Source organism: Oculina patagonica, chromosome 9 (genome assembly GCF_052425735.1).
Source record: "Oculina patagonica isolate OP01 chromosome 9, crgOcupat, whole genome shotgun sequence".
Taxonomy (NCBI): domain Eukaryota; kingdom Metazoa; phylum Cnidaria; class Anthozoa; order Scleractinia; family Oculinidae; genus Oculina; species Oculina patagonica.
In genome coordinates, this window is record NC_135766.1 from 15,295,218 (window position 1) to 15,319,796 (window position 24,579).

Sequence of the window (24,579 nt, forward strand, 5' to 3'; positions counted from 1 at the left end):
GCTTGAAAATAAAACAAAAACAAATTTATCGAACGAGACACTGAGAATATTAGTCAGAAGTAGATTGCGGATCACCCAGCAGCCAACCGTTGAACAAATGACCTGAATACTCAAAGTACGAGTTTACTTAAGAGTCATTAGCAGTTGTTTGATTTTCTTTGATGTGGCTAGCCGACGGAGAATCGTTTTCTGAATAAGCCTCACTATTAGTGCACGATAACTGTAGCTCCATACAACGGTTAAAAAAATCATTATTGGCCGCGCCGTAGTTTAGCACATTTTCCTCCTCTAACAGTTAGATTATGAGAAAACTCGGCTACGGCTCAATAAACAATTATTGCAAGTGTATTTTTAATTCGTCTAACGAAATTTTGTCTTTAAGCAGGAATAATCGGAATTTCAGCACACACTTCATTGGGACCCATAGGAGGGCCTCTCAATGCATATATCTTTTCCATTAACAAAAAACGAGTTATTCCATCTGCTAAATAAGAGGAGTATTTTGATAATAACAAGTATGGTACAAGTTTTAAGCCTCCAGCGTAAACAAATAAAAAGCACTATGAGGAAAAGTAAATTTTAAGTCGAATGACCATTGGCGAATGAGGCGATATAAATTTTAACTTGGAATATCTAAGGCCGTGCCACTTTCATTATTGCATCGTTGTTTGCAGTTGAGTTTTCCTTGCTGCATAAATTCTAAGTACCTCTGCGATTCATATTCTTAGTTTTTAAAAATATCTCTCTAGAACGAAAGGATTTGAAATTTTGTATACACATGTCAAATATCGCATAATGATTTTTCTTCGCCCTTAAGGTGAAATACTTTAACAATGAGAAAAACCTCTGCAACTAAAATTAAATATGTTAATGCTGCCTGCTTCAGAACTCAACTTCACATCGGTTATCGAACATACCCAAGTCTTTTTTCCGAGCAATATTTTCAAATGGGGCACGCGAATTGTTATTTACTTGCACTATATTTACTGAGCAGGTGTGATATCAAGGAACTGTAACTAATTTGATACGTTTCTGTATAATTTAACATTTCCTTTCGCTTTTGTGATCAATTGAAAACTGAACTTCAGTGTTAAGAGATGTGGGCGATAAAAATTGATTTATCTATCGATAAGATTTCTTGAGTATGTTCAAGTAGGACTCTTCAATAACCGAGTTGAAATGACGCACCAAGCAATGTTATTATTCATACCACCTTGAATATATATTTGACGAATATATTTCTTTTTTGTGATTTAACCAAACTTGAATTTTATACAGCAAGACTTCATCTTACAAAGAGCAATCAAACATTAAAAGCCTTACCTTTTCGGGAAAAGCCAGCTTACTCGAGATACCGTCGAATAGTTCTCAATATGGTGTTCAATATTTTAAACTGTGTGCTAATAATGATCGGTAAAAGCCTGTTTTGTAAAGGGAAATACGCACGATAAAAGGCTATGAAAACAATAGCACGTGGTGAAAATAAATTACCATGGTAACCTTTCGTGCTAAAAGCTTATTTTTGCCAGGCAATTGCATATAAACCCATACAACTAGAAAAAAAGGATTCCGTCTTTTTTATTTCTAAATCTACAATCTTTCTTCACCTAGATATTTAGTTATTTCATTGCCCGTTATTTCATCAATTAACTGTTTATGACACATTCAATGTCGACGTTAGTAGTGCCTTTGTTTATGCAGCTCGCCTCATTCGCTGAAGAAAAGGCCTCCTTCTTATGTAAATTGAAACTCAGCGATTCGTGAATAATTGAAAACCCTGAAAATGTCACGAACTCTAAGTTGAGAGTTCTTTTGTAGAATTTTAGCCACAGTCAAAAATAGTTCACTAAATAAATACATATAGTGAAAGTGTAAAGTGTCGTTGGAAAATTGAAACTTCAAAGTGATTTGAGGTTACAATCACCTGTTTTCAGTCAAGCAGCTGAATCACCGCTGTCAGCCAATTGCAACTCGACAACAACGCGGCTTCCCTGGCATTTCCCGCCAAAATTTCCCGCTTTTGCGAATTCAGCTGCGTTACTTTGTAAGACCACTTAATGCTGTCCTTTCCGGTAACTTCTTGCTGAACGTAAAAAAAAAATCAATAATCAATCTACAGATTATGTACGTAATTTTTTGTTTGTTCTTCGCTTTCACAGCGGTTGTTTATTCTGTATGTTCCTCTCGGCTCACTCGGAATAATAATTGCTTTTGTGCTAAGGAATAGTATTTTACGGATGAGGGCGCTTTCATCTAATGGTCTATTGTGAGACATTTCGTCCTGAAAGGTCTCTTGGTTACTGTTTTTAGCGGTAACAAAATTTGGTGTCATATTTTTGCCAAGATTTAGTGAACATTTTATATATTTGAATCAAGCGAAAATTAAGGCCGACTTCTTTGAAATCGCTCAATCGACACATTTAGTTGAGCGAAGAATATCAAACTCGCTGCTCTGTTCTAAACCACAAGCAATCTTTTTTCTTAGTACGGCGAGCGTAAAGCGAAGTAAAGTGCTTTATAATGCTAAAACACAAGAGTTTCACTGAGTTTAGTCTACCTCACGCGTCAAAGTTAGAGCTCCATTTCAAAAGTGTTTTCAAAGGGTCGGTCGTGTGTTTAATTATTTTCGGTAAAATAAGATGCTCTTTGTTGTGTCAAGTTCGCTGTTTAAACAATTACTTTCCAAGAGATGAAAGCATTTAAGAGGAAAGCCAAATTTAAGCCAAAGGCCAGGATTAAGCACGATTTTGCAAGTAGCACATTGGTTTCAGAGAAATGTTGTTGCATCTTTGTTATCATTTGATATTTTAGGTCATTGATTCATTCCAGTAAAAATAAAAAACACACTGCGGTGACAAATATGACTAGTCCTAACAGTTCTTCATATTATTCAGAGTTATAGATGCCACTCTGAAAAATATGAAAAACTGTTAGGACTTAGAAATCTTCGTCCAATCTCCCTACGCTGTATTGCTCTTTGTGCACGCTCTTGTACTCACTCAAGCTTCCTTTTGTTCGACGATTTACAGAAATGCCGCGTCATATTAAGTGGCAGTATGTTAAATGAGGCAAAATAAAAGTTTTATAGTAGTAGCTCCTAGTAGTAGCTTAGTTCCGAGGGCGAGAAAGTAGTATGTACTCCGACTTCGTGGCCATTGTTTATGCATTATTCGCTGATATGTTCGGTTAAATAAGATTATTGTTAATGTGAACTCCCAGTAAGTAGTTTGTTTTGTTCTGTTTCCGCAATGTTTATGTCTTCAATGAAAAAGTAATGTTTTGCGATTACGGAACTAACGTACGAAGTGCTTACTTTGCATAGTCACTTTGTCACTCGGGGGAATAAGTGCCGGTTTAGGCAAATCTTCGTTCAAGCACTCGAACAATTTCCGAATTATTTCATTCAATCCAAAACTTGCGCGAGCGCTTACGAGCACTCCGAAAACAATTTCGCGTACGTCATCTTGCTTAGCAACTTTTGGGACGAAAACCGCGGGCTCAGTCACTTCTCGGTAAAGTGATGTCAACTGGCACTAGTTTCCCCAACTGCTGTAGCGGTTTGTATTTCTTTAAGTTGAATCGACTGGCACCCGTTCATGAATACAATTATTGTAGCGAAGCGTTTGGCCATCCTATTACCATGACAAAAGATTTAATATCGACCTGTTTTACAAGTGCATTCGCCAATAAAGCGCTTATTGGCCCGGTTATTGGAGATGAACGATCTCATTATGTTTACTTTGGAAAAGTGCGTGACAATGCATCTGATAACAGCAGGTACGCTTCTGGCGCCGATTCGTTTTTACTAAGCTTGCCTCTCGCTGCAACGAAATTAAAAAAAACTTATTATTTTGAGGCAGTTGTGCATCGATTTCAACCAAACAAGAAGCTTTGTGAATTGAAAACAAGGAAGGAGTTTTTGCTGCATTCACCAAACTGACACTTGCCGAAGAATCGTTATTTCATGTCGAAACGAAAGGATTTTCGCCAAGAGAGTGTGGGCACGGAACGCAATTCACAAGATGAAGATGAAGAAATGGTGTACACAGCACAGAGAGGGGAGCTATCTGTGGATTTCCTCATCTGTTGTTTCTTTTGGTGTTCCTGTGTATGGTGGGCTTAAAAAAGGAAGAAAAAACACACGGCACAGAGCTGGATGCAAAAAATAATTGGCGTACCTCTATCACTGGACTAATAATTCTTGCTATTTATGCCCGAGGCACGCGCGTTAATATTCAAGAGTGTTACAAGGTTCGTTTTTTTACTTGCAATGCAAAACAATATTCTCTGACAATTCTCTGTTGCAATTTTTTTTGGGTTTTCTAACACGGCAAAGACTCTGCTATTTTGTACGGTTAAATTAGTGTTGAGATGTTTACAACCGACAAATTGTCTCTGGATTTTTTTTGACACGTTCGTGACTTCAAACATGAATGCTTTATAATTTTTTCACTCATTCCTTAAAATGTCATAAGCTATGTTGAGATCTATTCAATCGACGTGGATTTTGTCAATCCTTCGCTTCGTACGCAAGCATGGCATTTACTTTCTTGGGGAAATGAGCTTGGGCATCTTCTTTGTTGTAAATCAACCTTTATAAACAGATTGAGTTGAGGCAAAAACAATGTTATTGATATTCAAGGTTACTAATGAATACAGATTAGCAATGTACACACGCAAATAAAACCACCGCCATTATACATACATTAACACTAACTTTATTTTGTACAAGACTAACATCTCGTTTTGTGTCACTTATTGAACAAAGGTTTTACAGAGGGAATTAAAATTCGCGTCCAATACGAGGCAAACTGACGTCACGCTATCTACGTCACAAGCTCCTAAACAGTCGAAAGTACAAATGTAGTTTGTCAGATTGCGCGTCCACGTGACGTCATGCCATATTGATCCGATAACTCCTGGAAAACTCACGAGTGTTCGGCGTCTCTTTCTGACTGGACGGGAACAATACCTTTCGGATGATGAACTTATTTCTTTATTTCAGTGGACAGTGAAATCTATATTTACACTAAGTGGGAACTACTCTAAGCCCAAAACGACTTTCACCAAGAACTTCAGTGTTTTACGATAAATAAGAGAATTTCACGCTTGAAAGTTCCCCTATAAATACAACAGAGCTTGCTTCTTTCATTACCGACACTGTAAACACATATTGAAAACCTTATTCGATGCACTATGGACGTTTGGTATACAGTAACTAACTTGTTAGCAGGAAAGTTGCAGAAAGCAATGTGTTTGGAAGAATCCATTTTCTTTGACCATTTGTGAAAAAGAAAAAAAGGAGCAAGGGGACCTTAAACTGAAACTACCAATTGATTTATTACGTCGAACAGTAAAAGTCCACTCTCTCCTCGCGGTCTCCATGCATTTTACACTTCAATTTGAGAGAATTTTTGTAAAACATTATTAGAATAGGCCAACTGTGTCAAAATTAACGAATCTCCGTGTTTAAAACCATTCATATGAAAATGAGTTATACCTGCAAGTATATTTACATGCAAATCACATTTAATCTCATTTTCATAACGAAAGTTTTACCTGAGGACTCGCTTTGACGCAAAAGGCAACTCAAAAACGGCGTACTCAATTCTCTTCAATTCTCACGACCAGTTCTCACCAACTTGTTTATGAAGAGAAATAAGATATTGATAAGTGGATTTTTGAGTGTCGAGATTTTAAAAATTCTTCTCCCTTTAAAGCGTTAGAAGTAGAACAAAAAAGCTTACATCCAGATCCTAATCTGCGTGCCAGACCGTTAGACATCTGGAATTAAGATTAGTAAGAAGTTTAACGCGGAATCAGATGGGCGCATGGCAAAGTGGGCAGTGGTTAAGTGTGTTAATCTCCTGTTCGTAGGCTCGGTGTTTACAAGTGCCGCACATCCAGAACTGATAGTCCATCAACGGACGACCGGTCACAATGCATGTTGGGAACTTGGTGTCACAGTTTGGACAGACTTGGCTCCTAGAGAGGAAAAGAGAAATGTTATTCAGTGAATCTATGTTAAACTAGAACTACTACTGTTATTATTACATTAAACAGGCTCCAAAGTGGGTTGGAAGGTAGCCTCCGAAGCCCTGGAACGGGTTGTTCAGAAGCCAAGTAACACTAAAGCAGGATTAAAACCTGATCGAGGGTTCAGATTCTCTTGCAATAACTGCATTTTTATTGCCTTTGTTTTGTGGAGTTGGAGATAAGTCGACGACAAAATTTAAGGACAAAAGCTATAAGCAGAAAACCTTAATGAAAAGTTGAAAAACAAAACATAATCCTGGATTAGCTTAATGGTGCTTTGAAGCCTTGCACCCGGCCTTTCTTTAGGCCACTTATCGATAAATAGAAAGAGAGAAATTTACCAATCAGGAATCACGGTTTCACAGCTGGTACACTCCGCCTTGTTGCCGCGAGAATCTTTAGGAGAATGCCTTGAGAAAAGGTGTTAAACAAAAAGAAAGGTTAATATTGAAAAAGAGAAAGAGACGATTTTAAAGGCTTGGGTGCGCAATAAATAAGTGTGAACTCGAGCTAATTTAACTACAAAACTGAACAGCAGATCGTCAACTTGTATAGCCACAAGGTAGCTTGCATTTTGTTTAAAAGTTTCTAGTTCTTTTACCGGGTCCACCATAGCGGCGAATTAGTTGTCGAAACGAAAATGAACTGGCAGTATACGTGTGCACGACTCAATTGAAAATGTTTGTTTATTTGTTCGCACACTCCAAATGCATGAAATCAGAATTTAAGCATTCGAACATTACAAACTAATAAAACAAATTAAACCTAACAAGGCTAAAAATCTCAACTGGGAGAAGGCGAACCAGTAAGCTATTTACAAGTGTGGCTCATTAGTTGAACTCGGATCCCGTGAAACAACGGCTTCAGGCAGTGGTCAGAACGAGACTTGAAACACGGACCTCCGGATTTCAGTCCGGCGTTACTTACTTTGTAAATATTTCTAAGGCCAGTTCTTCGTAAGCCCTCTTCTGTTCTTGGCTCAGACTTTCAATAGACTCCAACTTTATAAAGGCCTGTAAGAAATTAATTAATCAATTATCAAAGTTTACACCATAGCGCTTTAGGGGATTAGCAGGCGACAGCCCACCAAATCATCAAAAAAGTGCATTCTGCGCTAAAAAGGAACCTTTCCTATGGACTTTGTTATAATTTGACGAAATCAAAATACAAGATGGTTTCAGATCATTCTTAATGAGACTGGTGAAGAAAAAGATTTTTACCTTGGAGCAAGTCCCAAAAGCTCTGTTGGCACAGCTGACAAGTGCAAGAAGAGAGTGAATGCAGACTGGAACCAGGACGTCCTCGTAATCACTCAAGCGCAGGGCCTGGGGAGAACAAGATATCCGGTAAGAGAAATAATATAACTGTACTATTAATATAACATACTATCATTCTTATCAAGAAACTGCTAACTTATTGTTACTTAATTTCGCGGGACTTAATTTTGCGATTTTCGCGTTTCCAAAAATCGCGAAATTAAAGATCCGTTTTATTTTGTTAAGGTTCTATTTTATATCACTGTAAAATAAAACCCTAAAATCTGTAGCGCCGATACCGAAACTACACATTTGTTAATGTGGATCGGTATTTGCTAAATTTGAAATCTCCACGAAAATAAGTTCCTTTCAACACGATTTTTCTGCCACATCGCGAAATTTAAGTTGCGAAACTAAATCCCGCGAAAGAAAGCAAAAATAAGGTATTAATTCCATTGCAGTTTTACTACCTTAAAGGATTACGTTTTAAACCTCACCGTTTTCATCGCAGCATCGATGGCTCCTTCGTACATTTGTCTTTGTGCCAATAGAAAGAAGTGATACGCCTGCGAAAAGGACATAAACTATTTAAATCTCGATAAAACTTTAATAAAATAAGTATAGGCAATTCCGTAGAAAGCTAAATACGAGTATTCTAGTACTGAAAGGAATAAAAAATAGTTAGGTAGTTTAAAAATAGTTAAAAATGTACGATTAGGTGTTTTAATATCTGTTATTAGCTTGTTGATTTATTTTTGCATTTGCATTATCGTAATTTAATGTGCTAAAACTTTTTGCAAGACAATGCACTGTATGTTATGTTGCAAGTAAATAGCTAATGTGGCATATTGTAAGCAACGATTTGCAAGTACTGTGTTTTCGTGACAAATAATAGTTCTAATTTTTTTGTAGTTGCTCGTAATCCATTTTATTCTTTCCAAGTTTTCATCACCCTTGTTTCTTCGGTATAATTCTTCATTAGTACAGTATTATTTCGAGGTTTTCTATGATTTGAAGGAAATTACGGCACATCAAAAAATTGATTTAATTTTATGTTGAGATTACCTCGGCTCCTCTCCAGGCATTGTCGATGATTTTACTCTCATCTGTAGCAATAGCATCCTCTTCCAGCAAGCCAGCCAAGGCAGACGTCGCCTGGTTAAAGATAAACACACTGTGAGTTATCTAGTAAGGAATATCATCTTGCTTTTGCAGTTCCAGTAGTTCCTTATAATGCTTCAGACACTGTAGGCCTTAAAATGCATTCATGGACCAGCAAGCGATGGCCTTTATGACGGTTTGATCCCTAGAAATACACAGCTGGCAGATTTTCCTTATGTCAAAAAAACTTTGCTAAATTTGGTCTTTATAATATCCACAGTTGGTACGTTCAAGATATCTTGCAAAGCATTTTGCAAATCGATATGAAATTTAAAGCATGGATATGAACTGGTTATCGTGTAGCCGCGTTTCCAGATTTCATATGTCAGTTTGTCCGCGGGAATATATACTTTAGTTTACCATCTAGGCAAATTATCATAACATACCCCATATGCCTTCGGGGTTTTTTATACGGCTTTAATGAAGAATGTGAATTAAAATTTAAATCTTATTAAAAATTCCATTGACAAAAATTTATATGCAGACATTAGGCTTTTTTTCTATTTAAGGAAGCAACGTGTTTGAAGATTCATGCAATCTGAAACTGATTTCATATCAAGTGTGGTCATTAGCTTACAGATTCTAGCTAGTCTTTTCTCCTGCCATTTTTTTTTACTTACTTTACTTATAAACTAACCGTAACCTATCTAACTAGATCTAGTTCTACCTGCCACTGTACTAACATTACCTCAAAATAAACACCCTGTAAGAAAATGCACAAAATAGAAACGATTAAGCTGAGTAGTCTAAAGGTAAGCAGACCTTATGCAAAATTAGCATAACCACACTGACCTACTATTGGTAATCGCGCAATCTGATTGGCTAAACAGGTGCCTACTATCGATCCGTAGAAGGCTCTCAGAGCGCGCGCTTATTCTTCGCTGAATTTTATCAATCAAAACCTTCAATAAATCAACTCTAGCTATATTTTGTGTTTAATAGATCGGTAAGTGGGTTATGCTAACACAATTAGACGGCTCGCTCTCGGTTTCTACCGGCTTTTTGATAGTTGACTAGGGGCTTCGCCCCTCGCCAACTATCAGCCGATAGAAACCTCGAGCTCGCCGTCTAATTGTAAATAGTTGACATTCAATAGGCGATTTGCATGATGGCATCACTTGACTACAACTCCCAGTATCCTCCACTTTGTCTTTTTGTCATTCTAATTAGAGCAATTGTTTTTCGAACCCCACTGTGGGTTCAAAATTTGAATAACAAAGGAAAAGCGAAATGAATTCTGGTATTTGTAGTCAAATGACGACATCGTGCAAATGTGCTATTCACTTGTTTGGTCAAGTTTCTGAAAACGCTGATTATGACACTTAAAAATATATGGAATAAAAAGTCTTCATATCTGTGACTCATTCAAATTTAAGATATTTGTATGAAAAAAAAACCCACCCTGGCCTGCCAAGCCTCGTTTTCACGCTTTTGGCCATATAAATGTACCTGTAACTTTCCATTAGATAAAACTATAGTGATGTCTTGAAACTTAATCCACTTTTTACCTTGACCTGAAAATATTTAATTTTGTTGACAAATGATTCTTCTGGGAGCCGAAATTTAACGGCAGCCATATTTGCAAAGATTGGACTACGAGTACCAGTACAAGTTTTCAAACCAAATTCGTGTGCCTCTTATAATTACTTATCACACCAAACTTATACCACGAAAGAGTTACAGTTCGGGGGATTCATTTGTCTTGAAATTCAAAGTCGTACTCGTACAGTCAACTCTCTCTGAACGGACACCTCCATAAGACGGACACCTGGTGATGATCCCTGCCGTTTTTCAGTCATTTTACTGTAACTAAACTCCCTATAAGAAGGACACCTCTCTAAGACGGACAGTTGAAGCCGGTCCTGAAGGTGTCCGTTTTAGAGAGAGTTGACTGTACTCGATTTCGTACTCGTAGCAAGCTCAAAGGATCGCTATTGAATGTCAATAATAACTTTTAACAAGCACTTTCTTCTTGACTCATGTCATCACCCACCTCTCTTGTGCTCTTCTTGTCTTTCCCAGAAGCTGTCTTCATCTTGGTCATCTTAATGTGCTCATGGTAATTTTCCACCTACATGTAACGGACAATAACGGTAACGCACTTCAACGGTAACACAAAATATCGCTAACGTACAATATGGTAACGCACAAGAATTGAATCGCACAGCAACTAAGGCAGATGTTCAATAACTAAGACTACGTCTTTCAAATGATCACCACTTAATGCCACCTCATCCCTGAATACTGAAAGCTCATATATTTCATCTTTAACTACCCCTCTCTGTGGTTTGCATGGTTTCGGCCTAGGTTTACTGCGGTATATCTTCACTTCTTTATTAGAAGTTACAACGCTACAACCTCGGAATTCTACTAATTTAAAGATGCTCCATTCAGTATTATGATTAGCAAAGCCATGCAAGTAATCAGTAGTTGCCAAATCCTGAATAGGGTCTCTTCTCTTGAGTAAGTGTTCTTCCTGCAGTTTATCAATTCAAGTGAGCCTTTGATTGGTCTAGTCCCCTCCTGCGTGACAAGCCCAAACAACTTTTGCGTGAGAAACTAAAGCTTGTTGGATAAAATGAAAATTTCCAAACTTACCAGTAAAGCTGCCAGGACGTACATTTTCTTGGCACGAAGCGGATTTGTCTTGGCGTCTGCCATTTCACCAGCAACCTAGAATAAAAGAAAAATAAATTTCATAACAGGAAACAAAGATGGATCACACTGTTTACATTATTAACGCAGAGGCGGCGGAGCGTTTTGAAACGTGGCGGGGTTGGGGGGATCATCGTACTCCAAGCTAAGATCATACCTTCCCGTGGGGGGAGGGCATAACTAAGCAGTTCAGGAAATCTTGCGTTTTGGTGCGTTTTTGGGAAATATTTCGTCGTCGGAGGGCATAAAACGCACGCTCTGAAGTCGACGATGCCACAGGCAATGTCAAATAAATCTTCACAGATTGAGGACCTCTCCTAGTAGCGTTTTGGGGAAAAGGAGTTTCGTTCAAAGTCTTACACCACCAATCCTGATAAAACGATTTGTGCAAAGATCACGAGACTGAATATCTATTGTATGCTATGCTAGCGATACTTTCGGCACTGAAATAGGGGGAGGGGCTCACACAGTAGATAGAGACATCATGACTGCATACATGAGGACCGGAAGTTAGAATCTAGGACTGGAAATCTTGTCTTCAGGAAAGACGTCTACACAAAAGAAAAAAAAATACACTTACTTTGAAAAGGAGTTTCGCAGCATCAATAAAATGATTTGCTTTACGGTATCTGAACATAGTCAAGGGTTAATATATAAACACTGAAAGCAGTTTTTGCTGTTCCCAAACAATAGGACATTTTTACCTAAGGGAAGAACTTATTTTCCAGAGGGTAGACATTCCAGTCTGGAAACAGTAATATAGCCATTATGACGTCATGTAATAACACGCTAGAAATCTAACTACTAATATTGATCTTTTAAAGCGTTGTCACCATTCGAGGAAGATTGAGAGGGATAACGCGCAACTGGTAGGTAATGGTAAAGTCTGCCTTCGAGTCTAGAGTTCAGTTAGGCCAAGCTTATCCCGATTTCAGTAGCATGAAGTTTCTAGGAGTATTTCTACTCCCCCCCGGATGGGATACAAGTCCATTGCAGGGTCACTCCCCAGCGTTAAATTTGCCAGTACCCATTTATATACCCGGGTGGAGAAAGGCTTTGTGAAAGTAAAGTGTTTTGCCCAAGAACACAACACAATGACCCCGGCCAGGGCTCGAACCCTGATCGCTCGATCCGGAGTCCAGTACGCTAACCATTAGGCCACTGCGCCTCCCCTTAAGTGGTAATAATAGAGAAAAAGAACCAAGAATGGTCAAAATCGAGGGCGATTGAGAAGGAAAGTGGGTTAAAAAGATACAGTTCAATGGCGTCGAGTGTCTTGTTCTTTTCCAGCAGATATGAAGCGTATTTGGCAAGCAGTGTGTCAATCTCTTTGATGTTATGCTGCTTGGCCAGTTCAATGGCTTGATCCCATTGATTAAGATGAACACAGCAGTCAATAGCTTCCTTTACCTTCCCTGTCTAAAGGTACAGTTTATAGCAAAATAACAGTGAGACTACATTGAACAAGCTGTAACTCTTCGACTTCCTACTCTAAAAGCACAAAATTTACAAAACAAAAATACTGAAGATAGGTATAAATTTACCCACTCAAGTTTTTTTTTAATTTTGCACTACTTGAACGGTGTCGTAAAACCAAAACCAAAGTTATAACAAGAGCCAATGTAAGCAGCAACAAAGCGCCAATGCGCAGACCAAACAATACACGAAATCGGTGCAAAGCACGAGAAAACGCACATGACCAAGCAGTAATCACTCTAGCCAATCACAAAAAAAACACAGACAATCCAGTGAACCAATCAAAACTCGAAGGGAACATGTGTAGCAGGCGTGAAGCGCGGGAAAACGTGTGTGAGTGACAGTCATGATTGGTTTTGTTTTTACTTCTGATTGAATGATTGATTTTCATTTTTTATTGTACCCAGTCACCAAGCGTAGAAATGTAAAATCAAAGTAAACGCGAATTACTTTTGACACTCAAGTGAAAATTCCTTCAAAGAGGTGGGGCAAGTATTTTAAACTTTTCATAGAGCTCAGTGAGGGGCTCAGTAAAGCAAAACCAAAGCGATGTCGAATTTCTTTCTATAGCCCTTTGAAAACCGCTCCAACAACTTAAATTGAGAAGAGCAATATTTTTTTTAACGTTAATTGCTGATTTTTGTGCGCCGTCATCAAGACTGCTAAGCCTGATCTACACTGATCTAACAATTGCCGAAAAAACGTACGAACGCATTACGGCAACCAAGTAAAAGAATTTATTGAAAGGACCGTGCATACCTTGGTGAAAGCTGTCACGGCCTGTTCACACATACCAACTGTAGCAAACATACTAGCAATTTCCTACAAAACAACGAACTGTTGATAAATACAAAGTTTTTCAATTTTTATCTCGGTCATACTGTAGTAACTGCATTTAGTTCGTCACGAACATGTGACAAAAAGAAACGCGAGTCCCCGACAAAAGTTGAGTTCGTGACCTTCCTTGCAAATGCAAATCATATGAGCTCCTGAAATGACCCGGCTCGCCACAAGGCTCCTGTAGTAATATAAAAAAGTAATTTCTTCAAAAGTGCTTAGAAATTATACATTTTTTTCTGGACGTTTTGGGAATAAGCCCTTCATCAGTCGTAAAGTGTCCTCAAAACCGTCATATGGTGCTCGGAAGATAACCGGTTCACTTCCCCGTCGGGGACTTTGACCTTTTTCTTTGTTCCATGGTCGATACAAAAACAGTTACTAACGGCAATACGGATACTTACCACTAAATTTCCACTGCACAGACACGACACTGTACAAATCATAGGCATGATATACCACACTTCAGTCGGGGAAATAAGTTCCAATTTTGGCAAATCTTCGTTGAAGCGCTCGAAGAATTTTCGAATTATGTTATCCAATCAAAACTAGAGCGAGTGCTCACGAGTACTACGAAAGCCGTCGCGCGTATAAATACGTCATGTTGCTTAGCAACCTTTGGGACGAACACTGGGGGCTCAGTCATTTCTCGGAGAAGTGATGTCGCCATCAACTAGCACTTGTTCCCCCGACTGACTTACCACTTTTAAAACCAATTTCGTAGCAAACGTAACCTTAGATATGACATATGGACATGTACATGTACTGACCGACAACAGAACGTGATTTTCTGGCAGAGTGTTGACCATTTTCTCCAGCCCATTATAATCTTCCAGCATATAATAACACTCGGCCAGTCGAGCCTGGTTCCTTCCCTGGACGTAATATGTGACCGCGTTCTGCCACTTCTGCCGGTCAGCGTAGTAATCACCAATAGCGTTCCAGGCCTGCTCCAAAAGTTGGTCATCACCTGAAACATCAAATTAAACGGGCTACGTCACATTACGTCATGGTTGCTTTTTTTGGCCACTACTTAAAGGGACTTTGTCACGGCTGAGTTAAGTTTATTTTATTTAAGTCTTGTCAAATACTCGCTATTAAACTAAATGTTTGTAAAGAAATTACTTCTATGGATCTAAATGACAAAACCATAGCTTCAATTTACAATCAAATGTTACCCGGGCATCATAATTTAAAGTTACAAGCAAACGAGATTAACTTTGAAAACTGATCAGCCTAACAGTATTTCAAAAACCCATATCGCAATCCGTTTCAATTTTCTTCACTTTTGACCATCCGTACCTTCTTTTGTATTTGCTGTGTTATTGAAATGTTCTTTTACTGTTTCATGCACTTATTTTTTATATTTCACCGAGTTTAATGGCCTTTTCCCATGCCTAAATTTGTTTAAAATCCGTGACACAGTCCCTTTAAAGTGGTTGTAATACTTCAGACGTTCTCATCCTTAGCATACTATCGTTGTTGACGAATTTAAACGCTGCTTAGAGGCTTCAACTCAGAATAAAAGGGTGCGTGGGAAGCTAAACAAATTGAGAACAAAAAATGGAGAGCAGACATTTTCTACACTTATTTTCTTCTTAGCGAGTTTATTTTTCTCTTTCGTTACAATCTGCGCATCTGGCACAGGTTAACAAAGTTACTACAGAGAAAGTCTGCGTGTTTATCCTAAGGCGAAGCGACTCGGCTGCCAGAAAGATCACAGTTAATGGAAGGAAACCGGCTCGGGTTGATGCGCCCGTGAAACAAGCAACACTTGCATAGCTTTGCCCTTAAAACCTACTGTAACGGCTGATTTTTTTAGGCCGCCAGAAAAGGTAATTTGTAATAACCTCCGACATACTCACCCCCTCCCCCTCCGGTCTTGAGGAGTTGAACCACTCTGAACCAGTCCCCAAGTTTCAGTCTCAAATCAACAGCAAGATCTCTGAAACATTTAAGTTCACAAAAACCGAAATATATTTCTACGATGTTGACAAATATTTCCCTTTTTAAAAACAATCCACCGATGTAACCACTAATAGGTTTTTTGAATCTTTTGATCCTCATTAGAGATTACATTTCAAGTACTTCTTATAAAGCTTTTATTAAGTCAAGTCACGTTTATTAAGTGGCTGATCACCTCTAGAAGTACTTACTGTTGCAAATTTAACTTATTCCTTGAGAAGAAATTAAAAAAATGTATGAAATGTTTTGGAAGAAGTTGTGTGTTGATCAGAAATGACCAAGCCCTTGATTCTCATTACTTCGCTACTTAAATTTGTTATAAACAGGTAAGGTGAAGCCAGCTTTTAATCAATACTGGGAGTAAGTCCAGTGACCCACACCTTCTGTCCATTTCCAAGTAGAGTCTTTCTGCCTCCTCAAAGCGCTTGAAATAAGCAGCAACTTCGGCTTTCTTCTTAGTCTCATTCTGCAATGAATGCGAACATTTTAATTACAGGATGTAATATTGCAGTTTATTTTCACGCTTATAGTAGTGTTAAGAATCCACCCCTTGTCTAAAATGACATGGACAACAAAAAAGTAGGTTTCCGCAAAACGAGTAGGTCATATTGGCTCTTTCATTCTAAATATTTCACTCATTTCATTGATTAGGCAGTTTATCAATAAATAATATCGAGGAAGCTACCTGGGACATTTGAAATTGCAAACCAATGGCTTTTGCATTAGTAAAGCGATGTCTCTTTTCACGTGCTTCGCTCACCCTCAGAGGGAAACGCTTTAAATTCAGCCTAGATTAGTCATCAATCAGTCTGGGGAATAAGTGCCAGTTTTGGCAAATCCTCGTTGAAGCACTCGAAGAATTTCCGAATTATTTCGTCCAGTCAAAAACTGGAGGAAAGCAATCGCGCGTACAAAGACGTCATGTTGCTTAACAACTTCTGGGACGAAAACCGCGGGCTAAGTCACTTCCCGGAGAAGTGATGTCACCATCAACTGGCACTTGTTCCCCCGAACTCAGCAAAACGACGTCATCAAAATGGAATTTTTGGAGTCAAATATCCCATACGTGTCACGAGTGCACGAAGAGATCAGAAACGACTGTTTAGTCAGGCTAAGAAGCTTTGAATCCAAACATTACTCACGTCCAACTTAGCGAGTCTCTTGACAAACTTGATTCCCTGGTAATCCTGACAACGAACAAACGCCTTCTCTGCTACTTCTAGTTCCAGTCTCTCAAGGGATGACTCGGCCAACAGACGCCTGCAATAACAGAGGTAATAATGACATAAGCGAACCGAAAATAGAATATTACAAAGCAAATATATTTCCCCCAAAGAACGTGTACACCCATAATTAAGTAATCTACCCTTTAAACTGTACGTATCAAAAAGGCAGGCGAATTTCTGCCAGCTTCTCATCGCCTACAAAACTTAAAGCTGCATATTTTAAAGATTTCCACGTCTTAAAAATTATTCGATTAGATGACGTTAAAGGGTGCAATATTATTGTTTTTGGTTAATTTCTGATGTCTTTTAGAAAACTTTCTGTTGGTGTTAGCATTTGACTACTGAAAATAAAGCATGTCTGCGAGGCCTAACTAAGTTGATTCTTGAGTGGCAATTTCGTCTTTTTATCATGGATTTTGCAGAGTTTGGAAAATGGATAAGAATACCTTAAAGTACGTAAAGAGTGAACTCTACTGAAAAGCTTTTGTCATTTCTATTTTTAAATGATTTAAAAGTCATACCATAATCTAGGGTGAGGATTATCTTCGATAAACTGGTATGCATCAGGAATGCCAACTTTTTCCAACAAGTCACCAGCATCTCGCAGAGACTGAAAAAAAAAGCCAGGCTCAGGTAGTTGTCAGAGAAAAATTTAAACCGGAAAACGTACTGATTATCACTAGTGAGGGAAATGGAAGGTTCATTATCTCACCTTAACCTCCAAGTCGATCAAGTTTTCTTTGTTTGGATGGTCAGGATCCTGTTTTGAAAGAGAAACAGTCTTAATTGCATCTTTTCACCTCGTCACACCTAATATCCAGATATAAATTCTCTGTTTTTAATTCCATACACATCTCTTAATGTTAGTTCTGAGAATCTAGTCGTCTATCAGCAAAACAGTTTGGCGTTAATGAAAATTGTTCAATGTTACAGATATGGCCCTTAGTCACTTCTTTGTATTGCCTTGTTTATTTTCGCGATTCTCAAAAAGTCGCGAAATTAAAGACCCGCGAAAATTATTTTCAACGATTTTCATTGTATTTTTATTTTTAAACGTGTTTTCTGGCCAAATTGCGAAAGTAAAGTCCCGCGAAATTTGCCCGTTCCATTTTCGCGAAATCAAGTTCCCGTGGAAATAAGAAACAAGAAGGTACACTAAAAATAGAGCAGCTTTGACTGTTGAAAGTAATTTGCATTTGCTTTGGTTTTGCATTACAACGCTTACATAAGTGATTGGTTTGCGCACGTTTTCCCGCGCTTCCTGCCGGCTGCATGTATTCACTTCGAGTTTTTATTGGATCACTGGATTGTCAGTGTCTTTTGTGATTGGCCAGAGTGGTTTTTCGACAGTCAATCAAAAACCGCTCTTCGGCGTAGATAGTCTAGATAAACCAATCAGATTCTTCCCGAATCAGATTTTTAGTTTTCAAATTACCTTCATGATCTCATCAAGAAGCACAGCCTTCACTTCCAAGTCATTGAATTGACAGATGTATCCAGAGCTCAAAATGGGTTCCTACAGCAATAACACAATGAAAATTTAAACAAAAGTTACAGACAACAGTGAAACATCAGGTTTCGAAAAAAACGTATATTATTACCCACTCTCCAGTTATTCAAAGGGTGGATAATGCTATCCACCGGATAACGTCACTTGAGTGTCGAAAGTGAATTGCATTTGCTTTGGTTTTGCATTACTACGCTTATTGATTGGTTTAAAAATCTTGCGCCACTTTCTCAGCCAATCAGAACTAAAACCAAAACCAATCGTGACTCGCTCGCGCACGTTTTCCCGCGCTTCGTTCCAGCTACATGTATTTGCTTCGAGTATTGATTGGTTCACTGGATTGTCTGTGTTCTTTGTGATTGGCTAGAGTGATTACAGCTAATTACTTTACTTTTTGTTTTACGACACTCAAAAAACTGCTCTATCCGGTGGAGAGCAGAGAAGCTTTTGTATAACAGTAATCCACTGGATAGCGATTTATCCGGTGGATACGGTTTCCACCCTTTGAACAACTGGGTCCTGGAACTTATTATGTTTCATCAATGTACCGTACCTCAGGGTCCAGGTTACGGAAGATGTACATTCTCGTCTTTTCCATCATTGCAAACAGCTCTGCATTATCCTGCATGGTAAACAAACAATACAATCAACCCTCTCTAAACGGACAAACGGCTCTAAGGGCGCTCACCTGTAGTAAGAACTACCTTGCCAGACCGGTATATTTGAGAACAGAATTCCGTTGTTGGTAAGATTTGTCCTGTTGAATCAGTCAATGCACAAATATTATACACTGCTGTGGTGGATTTGTGGAAAAATCTCGTGGATGAAAAGGCCGATTTCACGTTCAAAATCACCCGACCGGCCGGCCAGTTCTAGCTAATGGGAAGCGCTTTAAGACTAGCACCTCCCTAGCTGAGGCGGCCAAGACTTACATGTTATTATTAATAATTAATAATAAATACCTTATTCTTACTAATTTTCGCGAGTACTAATTTTCGCGATTTTCGCGTTTTCAAAATAATCGCGAAATTAAATACATGCGAATAAAAGGTTGCGCGAAATTTAAACACGCGAAAATTAATACCATATTTTATATCAAAACGATAATTTTAGGAACTGCAACTAACTATCCTTGAAAATATCGTTCCGTCTTGAATTCGACTACCACCCTTCCTCTGATTAGACTGATTACTGTTTTCTTCAGCTTGTAAATCGGCCAAGATAGCTTAAAGCACAGTCATATAGGTTTCCGTTTGCAGACTCCTTGTAATAACATTGAGTTCGACCTTTGTGTATTTCCAGTAGTTCCTTCGTCTTTGACGACTGATCCAGAAAACACTAACAAAATCGCGAAATTTAATACACTTTTGCTCTAATTTTGCTTGCAATCGCGAAAATTAATACTCGCGAAATTCAGCTCCCGAATTTTCGCGAAAATAAATACGCGCGAAAATTAGTAAGAATAAGGTAAATTAAATTAATATTATGTTGAATTCACTTGTTTGTCTGCAACTTTAAGGCGGACAGATGGAGTTGGTCCCGAGGGTGTGCCCGCTTTGTCGCTCACCAGAGTTTTTAGCATTGATCTTTCTACCTTAGTTTCAGGGTAACACTCTTTCTCCAGCAGTAAGGCATCTTGAACTTTTAATGATCCAAGACACACCGAGTTTTTTCACGACCATTTTTAGACATTGCCTTAATTATTACGGTTAATATGATCAAGGACAAGAAGTGTATACAACACGCAGCAGAGTATTTCAATGCTCGCTAACGGGAGCTTAAAAGCAAAAGAAAAACCAATGTCTACTGTCTCCTTTCATGTAAAGCAAAGAAAAAAGTTAACACCAACACGCAGGCTACCCAACAAGTGATTTTACTGTATTTAATTACCATGTTAATCTGCCTCGTGCTCTACAAAAGTCGAAAATGGAGAAGCACGGATGTACACAAAATAGAAACCAAGATGACATCATTTTTTTAGGGGTCTTATTATATGGCTACAATAGTACGCGCGCTCTGATTGGCTGCTGAGCGGGCATTATTTTCTTGTAATGACCGGGCATTATGAAAATTTTTCTCGGCTCGACGGTTTTTTGAGTTCTGAGTAAAAGCTACTAGCGAGGGGGCAAAAACAGCAAAAAAAGCCGACAAAATATAACTATCTTTTCAATAACTGAAAGAAAAATATAAGCATACCGATACTTCTTTAGTATGAGCGACGAAGAGAGCCACAGAGAGCGAGTTTTACCTCCAGTGTTTTTTCCCTTGATTATACTCTTTTTTTGAATAATGCTTAAAGGCCATATAATAAATAACTTATTAACCTCGTCCGTTCGGTCATTTCAAGGCCTCGGTCTGAGATTCCCCTGTAATGACCTCACTCTCGGTTAATAAGTAGTATATAATACTCACATCTGCCCACTTCATGTCCCAAACATCTTTTCTCTCGAACTTTAGATGTTCTCCGACCACTGTCTCATTCCTTGAAGGATCGGTTTTTCTAACGTCCTGTAGAAATAAGGAACCCAAGTCAGGTCATTAAGAAAAAAAGTCAACCGTAACAAGTTATTTCCCAAGAAAAATTTCTTCAAATAACTTACTAAATCGAAGAATGATAAAATTTCTTCAAATAACTTACTAAATCAAAGAATGATAAAACTCCAGAAATGTCGATGATAGCCAACCGCCTAAAGAAAAGAAAAACATCATATGTTTTCTTATAATTCATTCAATACCGTAAAATTGCGACAAAAATACGCCAGGGGCAAAATGCTTTTTGGCGGGCTTATTTTTTGTGCAGCTTATCGCCTGAAACGACGGACAGATCAGATGTCAAAACACCTTCTAACGACAGCTTGTTACAGCAACCTATTGTGACAGTCTGTCACGGCAACTTGTCATGAAAACTGCTTGTGGCGCCAACCTGTCACGATAGCATATCACGGCTACCTGTCACGGCAGCTTGTCACAGCTACATATTACGACAGCTTGTCACGGCAACCTGTCATGACACGAATATCTGTCACGGCAGCTTGTCACGGTACCGTTAAACAGTTTGTCAAACTACAGGGTAAGTGATTTCGTGGGAATAGAATATGGCCAGTGAGTTCTTACGATGAGATGCAGTTGAGTGACAGCTGGTGTGGACGGCAGTTGAGTACATTCTTCATCTCCAAGGCAAGCTTGGGTAACGAGTAGCGGTGAATGGTTCCTGATTCACGGCCCTGAAAAATAAAACAAACAACAAAAAAATCACGTGAGTGATGCAGTATTTACCCTCACATGGTTTATTTTCTATGTCTACCCTGTTTCTCAGTGCGTCTGTCTGTCTGTCCGATTCACAGTTAAACAATCAGTTTTTTAGTTTCCATTTCCGTGAGTTAGTCAGTCAGTCAGTCAGTCAGTCTGAGAGACATACACACATACAGTTAAAGCGCCTAAAAGTTGTGCTATAAAACAAATGGTAAAACGTCACAGCGTGCACTATTGAGTTACAGATGCTCTTGGGAGGTTTGCTAAGCACTCAAGAAGCTAGAGTCGCCCTCGGGCGGGCGGGCAGGCAGGCAGGCAGACAGTCAGTAAGTCAGACAGACAGACAAATGTACAGACAGACAGTCACGATCAGTCAGTCAGTCACTTCCATTTCTCATAATCATTGTAAGACACCTTACAGAAACTGAAACTAAGAAGATGAAAACTGCATGTACAGCGAGAAAAAGTAAGCAAAACAAAATTATCTCATTCAACACTTACCAAGATCAGCATTTTATCCGAAGCACAAATACAACACACTGGATCATGAGTCGGCTGTAAAATAATATAAACGAGTCAAAACATAACAATAAGTACAAGGTAAAGAACATACACGAACGTTTCGTATTTGCAAAGGATTTCAAAATATTTATAAACATGACTATTATGCCTTAACATAATGAATAGAGGAAAAAACTAGCCATGCATGTGCGCTCCTTTGGGTGGATGTAATGCTTCTAACATCTTTACGTGTTACTCTTAAATAAAATTCTGGAGTTTTCTTCCATCTGAAGACAAATTTCTATCCTTGTTAAGTAAAGGAGGTGATGTAGCATTTCTCCCCTTCTTTTTATAGCGTTTCAAGCACAAGGAATGCCGTGAGAAGCACATTTCAGGTGTGTACCACTTCACGCTTTACTGTAAAAAAGGGGCGTTAGCGGTTTAGTGGTTTAGCAGACGACAACCCACCAAACCATCACAATAGTGCATTCTGCACTAAAAAGGGGTGCCTATCCAACAGATGCGTCTTGGAAAAGACAGGCTAGTATTCGTTTGAATCGGCTGAACTTGCTCAGGACCATGTGCCCTCGGTCTATTCTATTTGAACCCTCATCCACGACGCTCGATCCGGAATGTTGGCAGCTGTTGGTCCGGTATTCTCCGGTTTTGCCTGTTTAATAAGGTCCGTATCAAACGAGTCGATCCCAACGCAAATGAGCAAAAGCTATTGTTTTTGTTTATTTGCAACAGGTTCGACTCATGCGGTTTGACGTTTGACCATGGATAAGATAAATGCACTGTACATACCGCTAGAGCCTTGTTGATGTCCTTGATGCCCTCTCCAGCTCCTGACGGCACATCATCAATATGAAACATTCTGTTAAAAGAAGAAGCCTTTGATTTTTTAAGGGCTCAGTATAAAACCAAGGCTATCGATTGGCTGTCTTTCGCACACTTAGCCTTGGTTTTACTTTACATACTGGAGATTTTAAGATTTGCGTATGTTTGCAAGTCATGCCGCAATGTAACGAGGTTATAATGTTATTGCTAAATTTGTCAGAATATATTTTTGTATTACATTTACCGAGTATTGTTCTCGATAGACCCGATATCAATTCCTTGATCAACCATCAAAAGATTATTTATTTATCAATGGAATTTGATGCAGTTATAATGGTTGATCAATCCATTACATGTATGTATATTTATCAAAGGAATGAAACTGACAATTAATGAAAATTAAATACTACTTATTAACCGAGAGTGAGGTCATTACAGGGGAATCTCAAGGCCGAGGTCTGAGATTCCCCTGTAATGACCGAACGGACGAGGTTAATAAGTTATTTATTATATGGCCTTTTAGCGCTATTCTAAACTGAAATATCTAAAAAAAACACCGAGGTGAAACTCGCTCTCGCTCTCTGTGGCTCTCTTCGTCGCTTATACTTAAGAAGTATCGGTATGCTAATATTTTTCTTTCAGTTGTTGAAAAGATAGTTACATTTTGTCGGTATTTATTGTCGTTCTCGCAATTCCGCTAGCAGCTTTTACTCACAACTCAAAAAAAACATGTAAAAACCGCCGAGCCGAGAAAATTTTTCATAATGCCCGGTCATTACAAGAAAATAATGCCCGCTCAGCAGCCAATCAAAGCGCGCGTACTATTGTAGCCATATAATAAACTGAAATAAGTTACATGTACAGGAACGTTATCACTATTTAAACTCTCAGAAACCGCCGCTAAAGATTTCTTGGTTAGAAGACAATGTACAACATTTGTGAAACTCTGTTAACTTTATTATTTATTGATATTTTGGCTGTAAATGTTATCAATTTATTTATAGGTAAAATACTTTGATATCTTACCGCAGATTGGAGTACTCTGGGTAGTAAGCAGATCCACCATCACTTCAATGTTTAGAAATTTAAAAGAATTTCTTGATCAGAGTTAACAAATAAAGGCATGTTTAATTTCTTTGCAATATTTGTAACGTTTCCTGTATAACATCTTGTGTGAACTAGTTTATTTCATGCTTGTTTTTCGTTTTAATTTTCATACAGACAAAATTTTAAAAGTTAGTAGAGTAATTTAATATTTAAGTATGTTTCCGCAGTTTTCTTAATGAGCTTCAATAAACCAACTTTTTCTACGTTTTTTATTTATTTGGTTAATATGGATACAGATGTAACAGGTTATTTCTAGAAATCAATGAAAAACAGAGAAGGTACATGCATGTAAGTGAATCATGTCTGTTTTAATCTTCCTCAGGCCACCTTGCTTATTTTATTTGGTTTATTATTACTTGTTTGGTGTTTTTAGACCTTAGAAAACTTTTAATAAGTACGTAAATGATTTTGAAAGTAAGTTTGTATCATCAGAGCAGCAGTGGCCTAATGGCTAGCTAGAAAACTTCCCAAAAATGCCATCGGGGGTCGTATTTGTTTGGGGGTTTTTGGGGGGGGAGGGGGGGGAAAGGGGGGGGGGGGGGGGGGGAGGTAATAACCTGCGATGGTCTCACATCCCATCTAGGGAAGTTTTGCTTCTTCTAGTCCCTTAAGGGTAAACTGAGCTAAGCGCTACCCAAAGGCTTTAATCATACTTTAACCTTTTAAAGGTTGGTGGTTTAGTAGAAATTCTGGTAAAGGGAACTACGGCCGCGCTAGTTGATGTATCACCAGAAACACCAGAAAAAATAAGTTCTCATTC

The 24,579-nt window shown here is 38.5% G+C and overlaps 1 protein-coding gene across 3 annotated transcripts in view; it reads right to left on the reverse strand.

Moving 5' to 3' along the window:
• Positions 1-4,702: 4,702 nt before the first annotated feature.
• LOC144666800 (WD repeat-containing protein 35-like) overlaps positions 4,703-24,579 on the reverse strand; it is a 30,985-nt gene continuing 11,108 nt past the window's right edge. The window contains exons 16-40 of one of the 3 annotated variants that reach the window (XM_078528202.1): positions 23,739-23,780; positions 22,680-22,749; positions 21,873-21,926; positions 21,234-21,343; positions 20,758-20,806; positions 20,532-20,627; positions 18,673-18,741; positions 18,048-18,128; positions 17,325-17,372; positions 17,134-17,222; positions 16,529-16,646; positions 15,767-15,852; positions 15,287-15,366; positions 14,192-14,391; positions 13,344-13,406; positions 12,364-12,527; positions 11,689-11,737; positions 11,052-11,126; positions 10,447-10,524; positions 8,358-8,447; positions 7,790-7,858; positions 7,257-7,361; positions 6,964-7,049; positions 6,378-6,446; positions 4,703-5,985 (exon numbers count right to left, since the gene is read on the reverse strand). In XM_078528202.1, the coding sequence (XP_078384328.1) occupies positions 5,820-5,985; positions 6,378-6,446; positions 6,964-7,049; positions 7,257-7,361; positions 7,790-7,858; positions 8,358-8,447; positions 10,447-10,524; positions 11,052-11,126; positions 11,689-11,737; positions 12,364-12,527; positions 13,344-13,406; positions 14,192-14,391; positions 15,287-15,366; positions 15,767-15,852; positions 16,529-16,646; positions 17,134-17,222; positions 17,325-17,372; positions 18,048-18,128; positions 18,673-18,741; positions 20,532-20,627; positions 20,758-20,806; positions 21,234-21,343; positions 21,873-21,926; positions 22,680-22,749; positions 23,739-23,780 (2,206 nt within the window). In that variant the 3' untranslated portion in view covers positions 4,703-5,819. Of the gene's footprint in view, positions 5,986-6,377; positions 6,447-6,963; positions 7,050-7,256; positions 7,362-7,789; positions 7,859-8,357; positions 8,448-10,446; positions 10,525-11,051; positions 11,127-11,688; positions 11,738-12,359; positions 12,528-13,343; positions 13,407-14,191; positions 14,392-15,286; positions 15,367-15,766; positions 15,853-16,528; positions 16,647-17,133; positions 17,223-17,324; positions 17,373-18,047; positions 18,129-18,672; positions 18,742-20,531; positions 20,628-20,757; positions 20,807-21,233; positions 21,344-21,872; positions 21,927-22,679; positions 22,750-23,738; positions 23,781-24,579 lie in introns of all 3 variants that reach the window. The other 2 variants (XM_078528203.1, XM_078528204.1) reach the window with 2 other exon arrangements.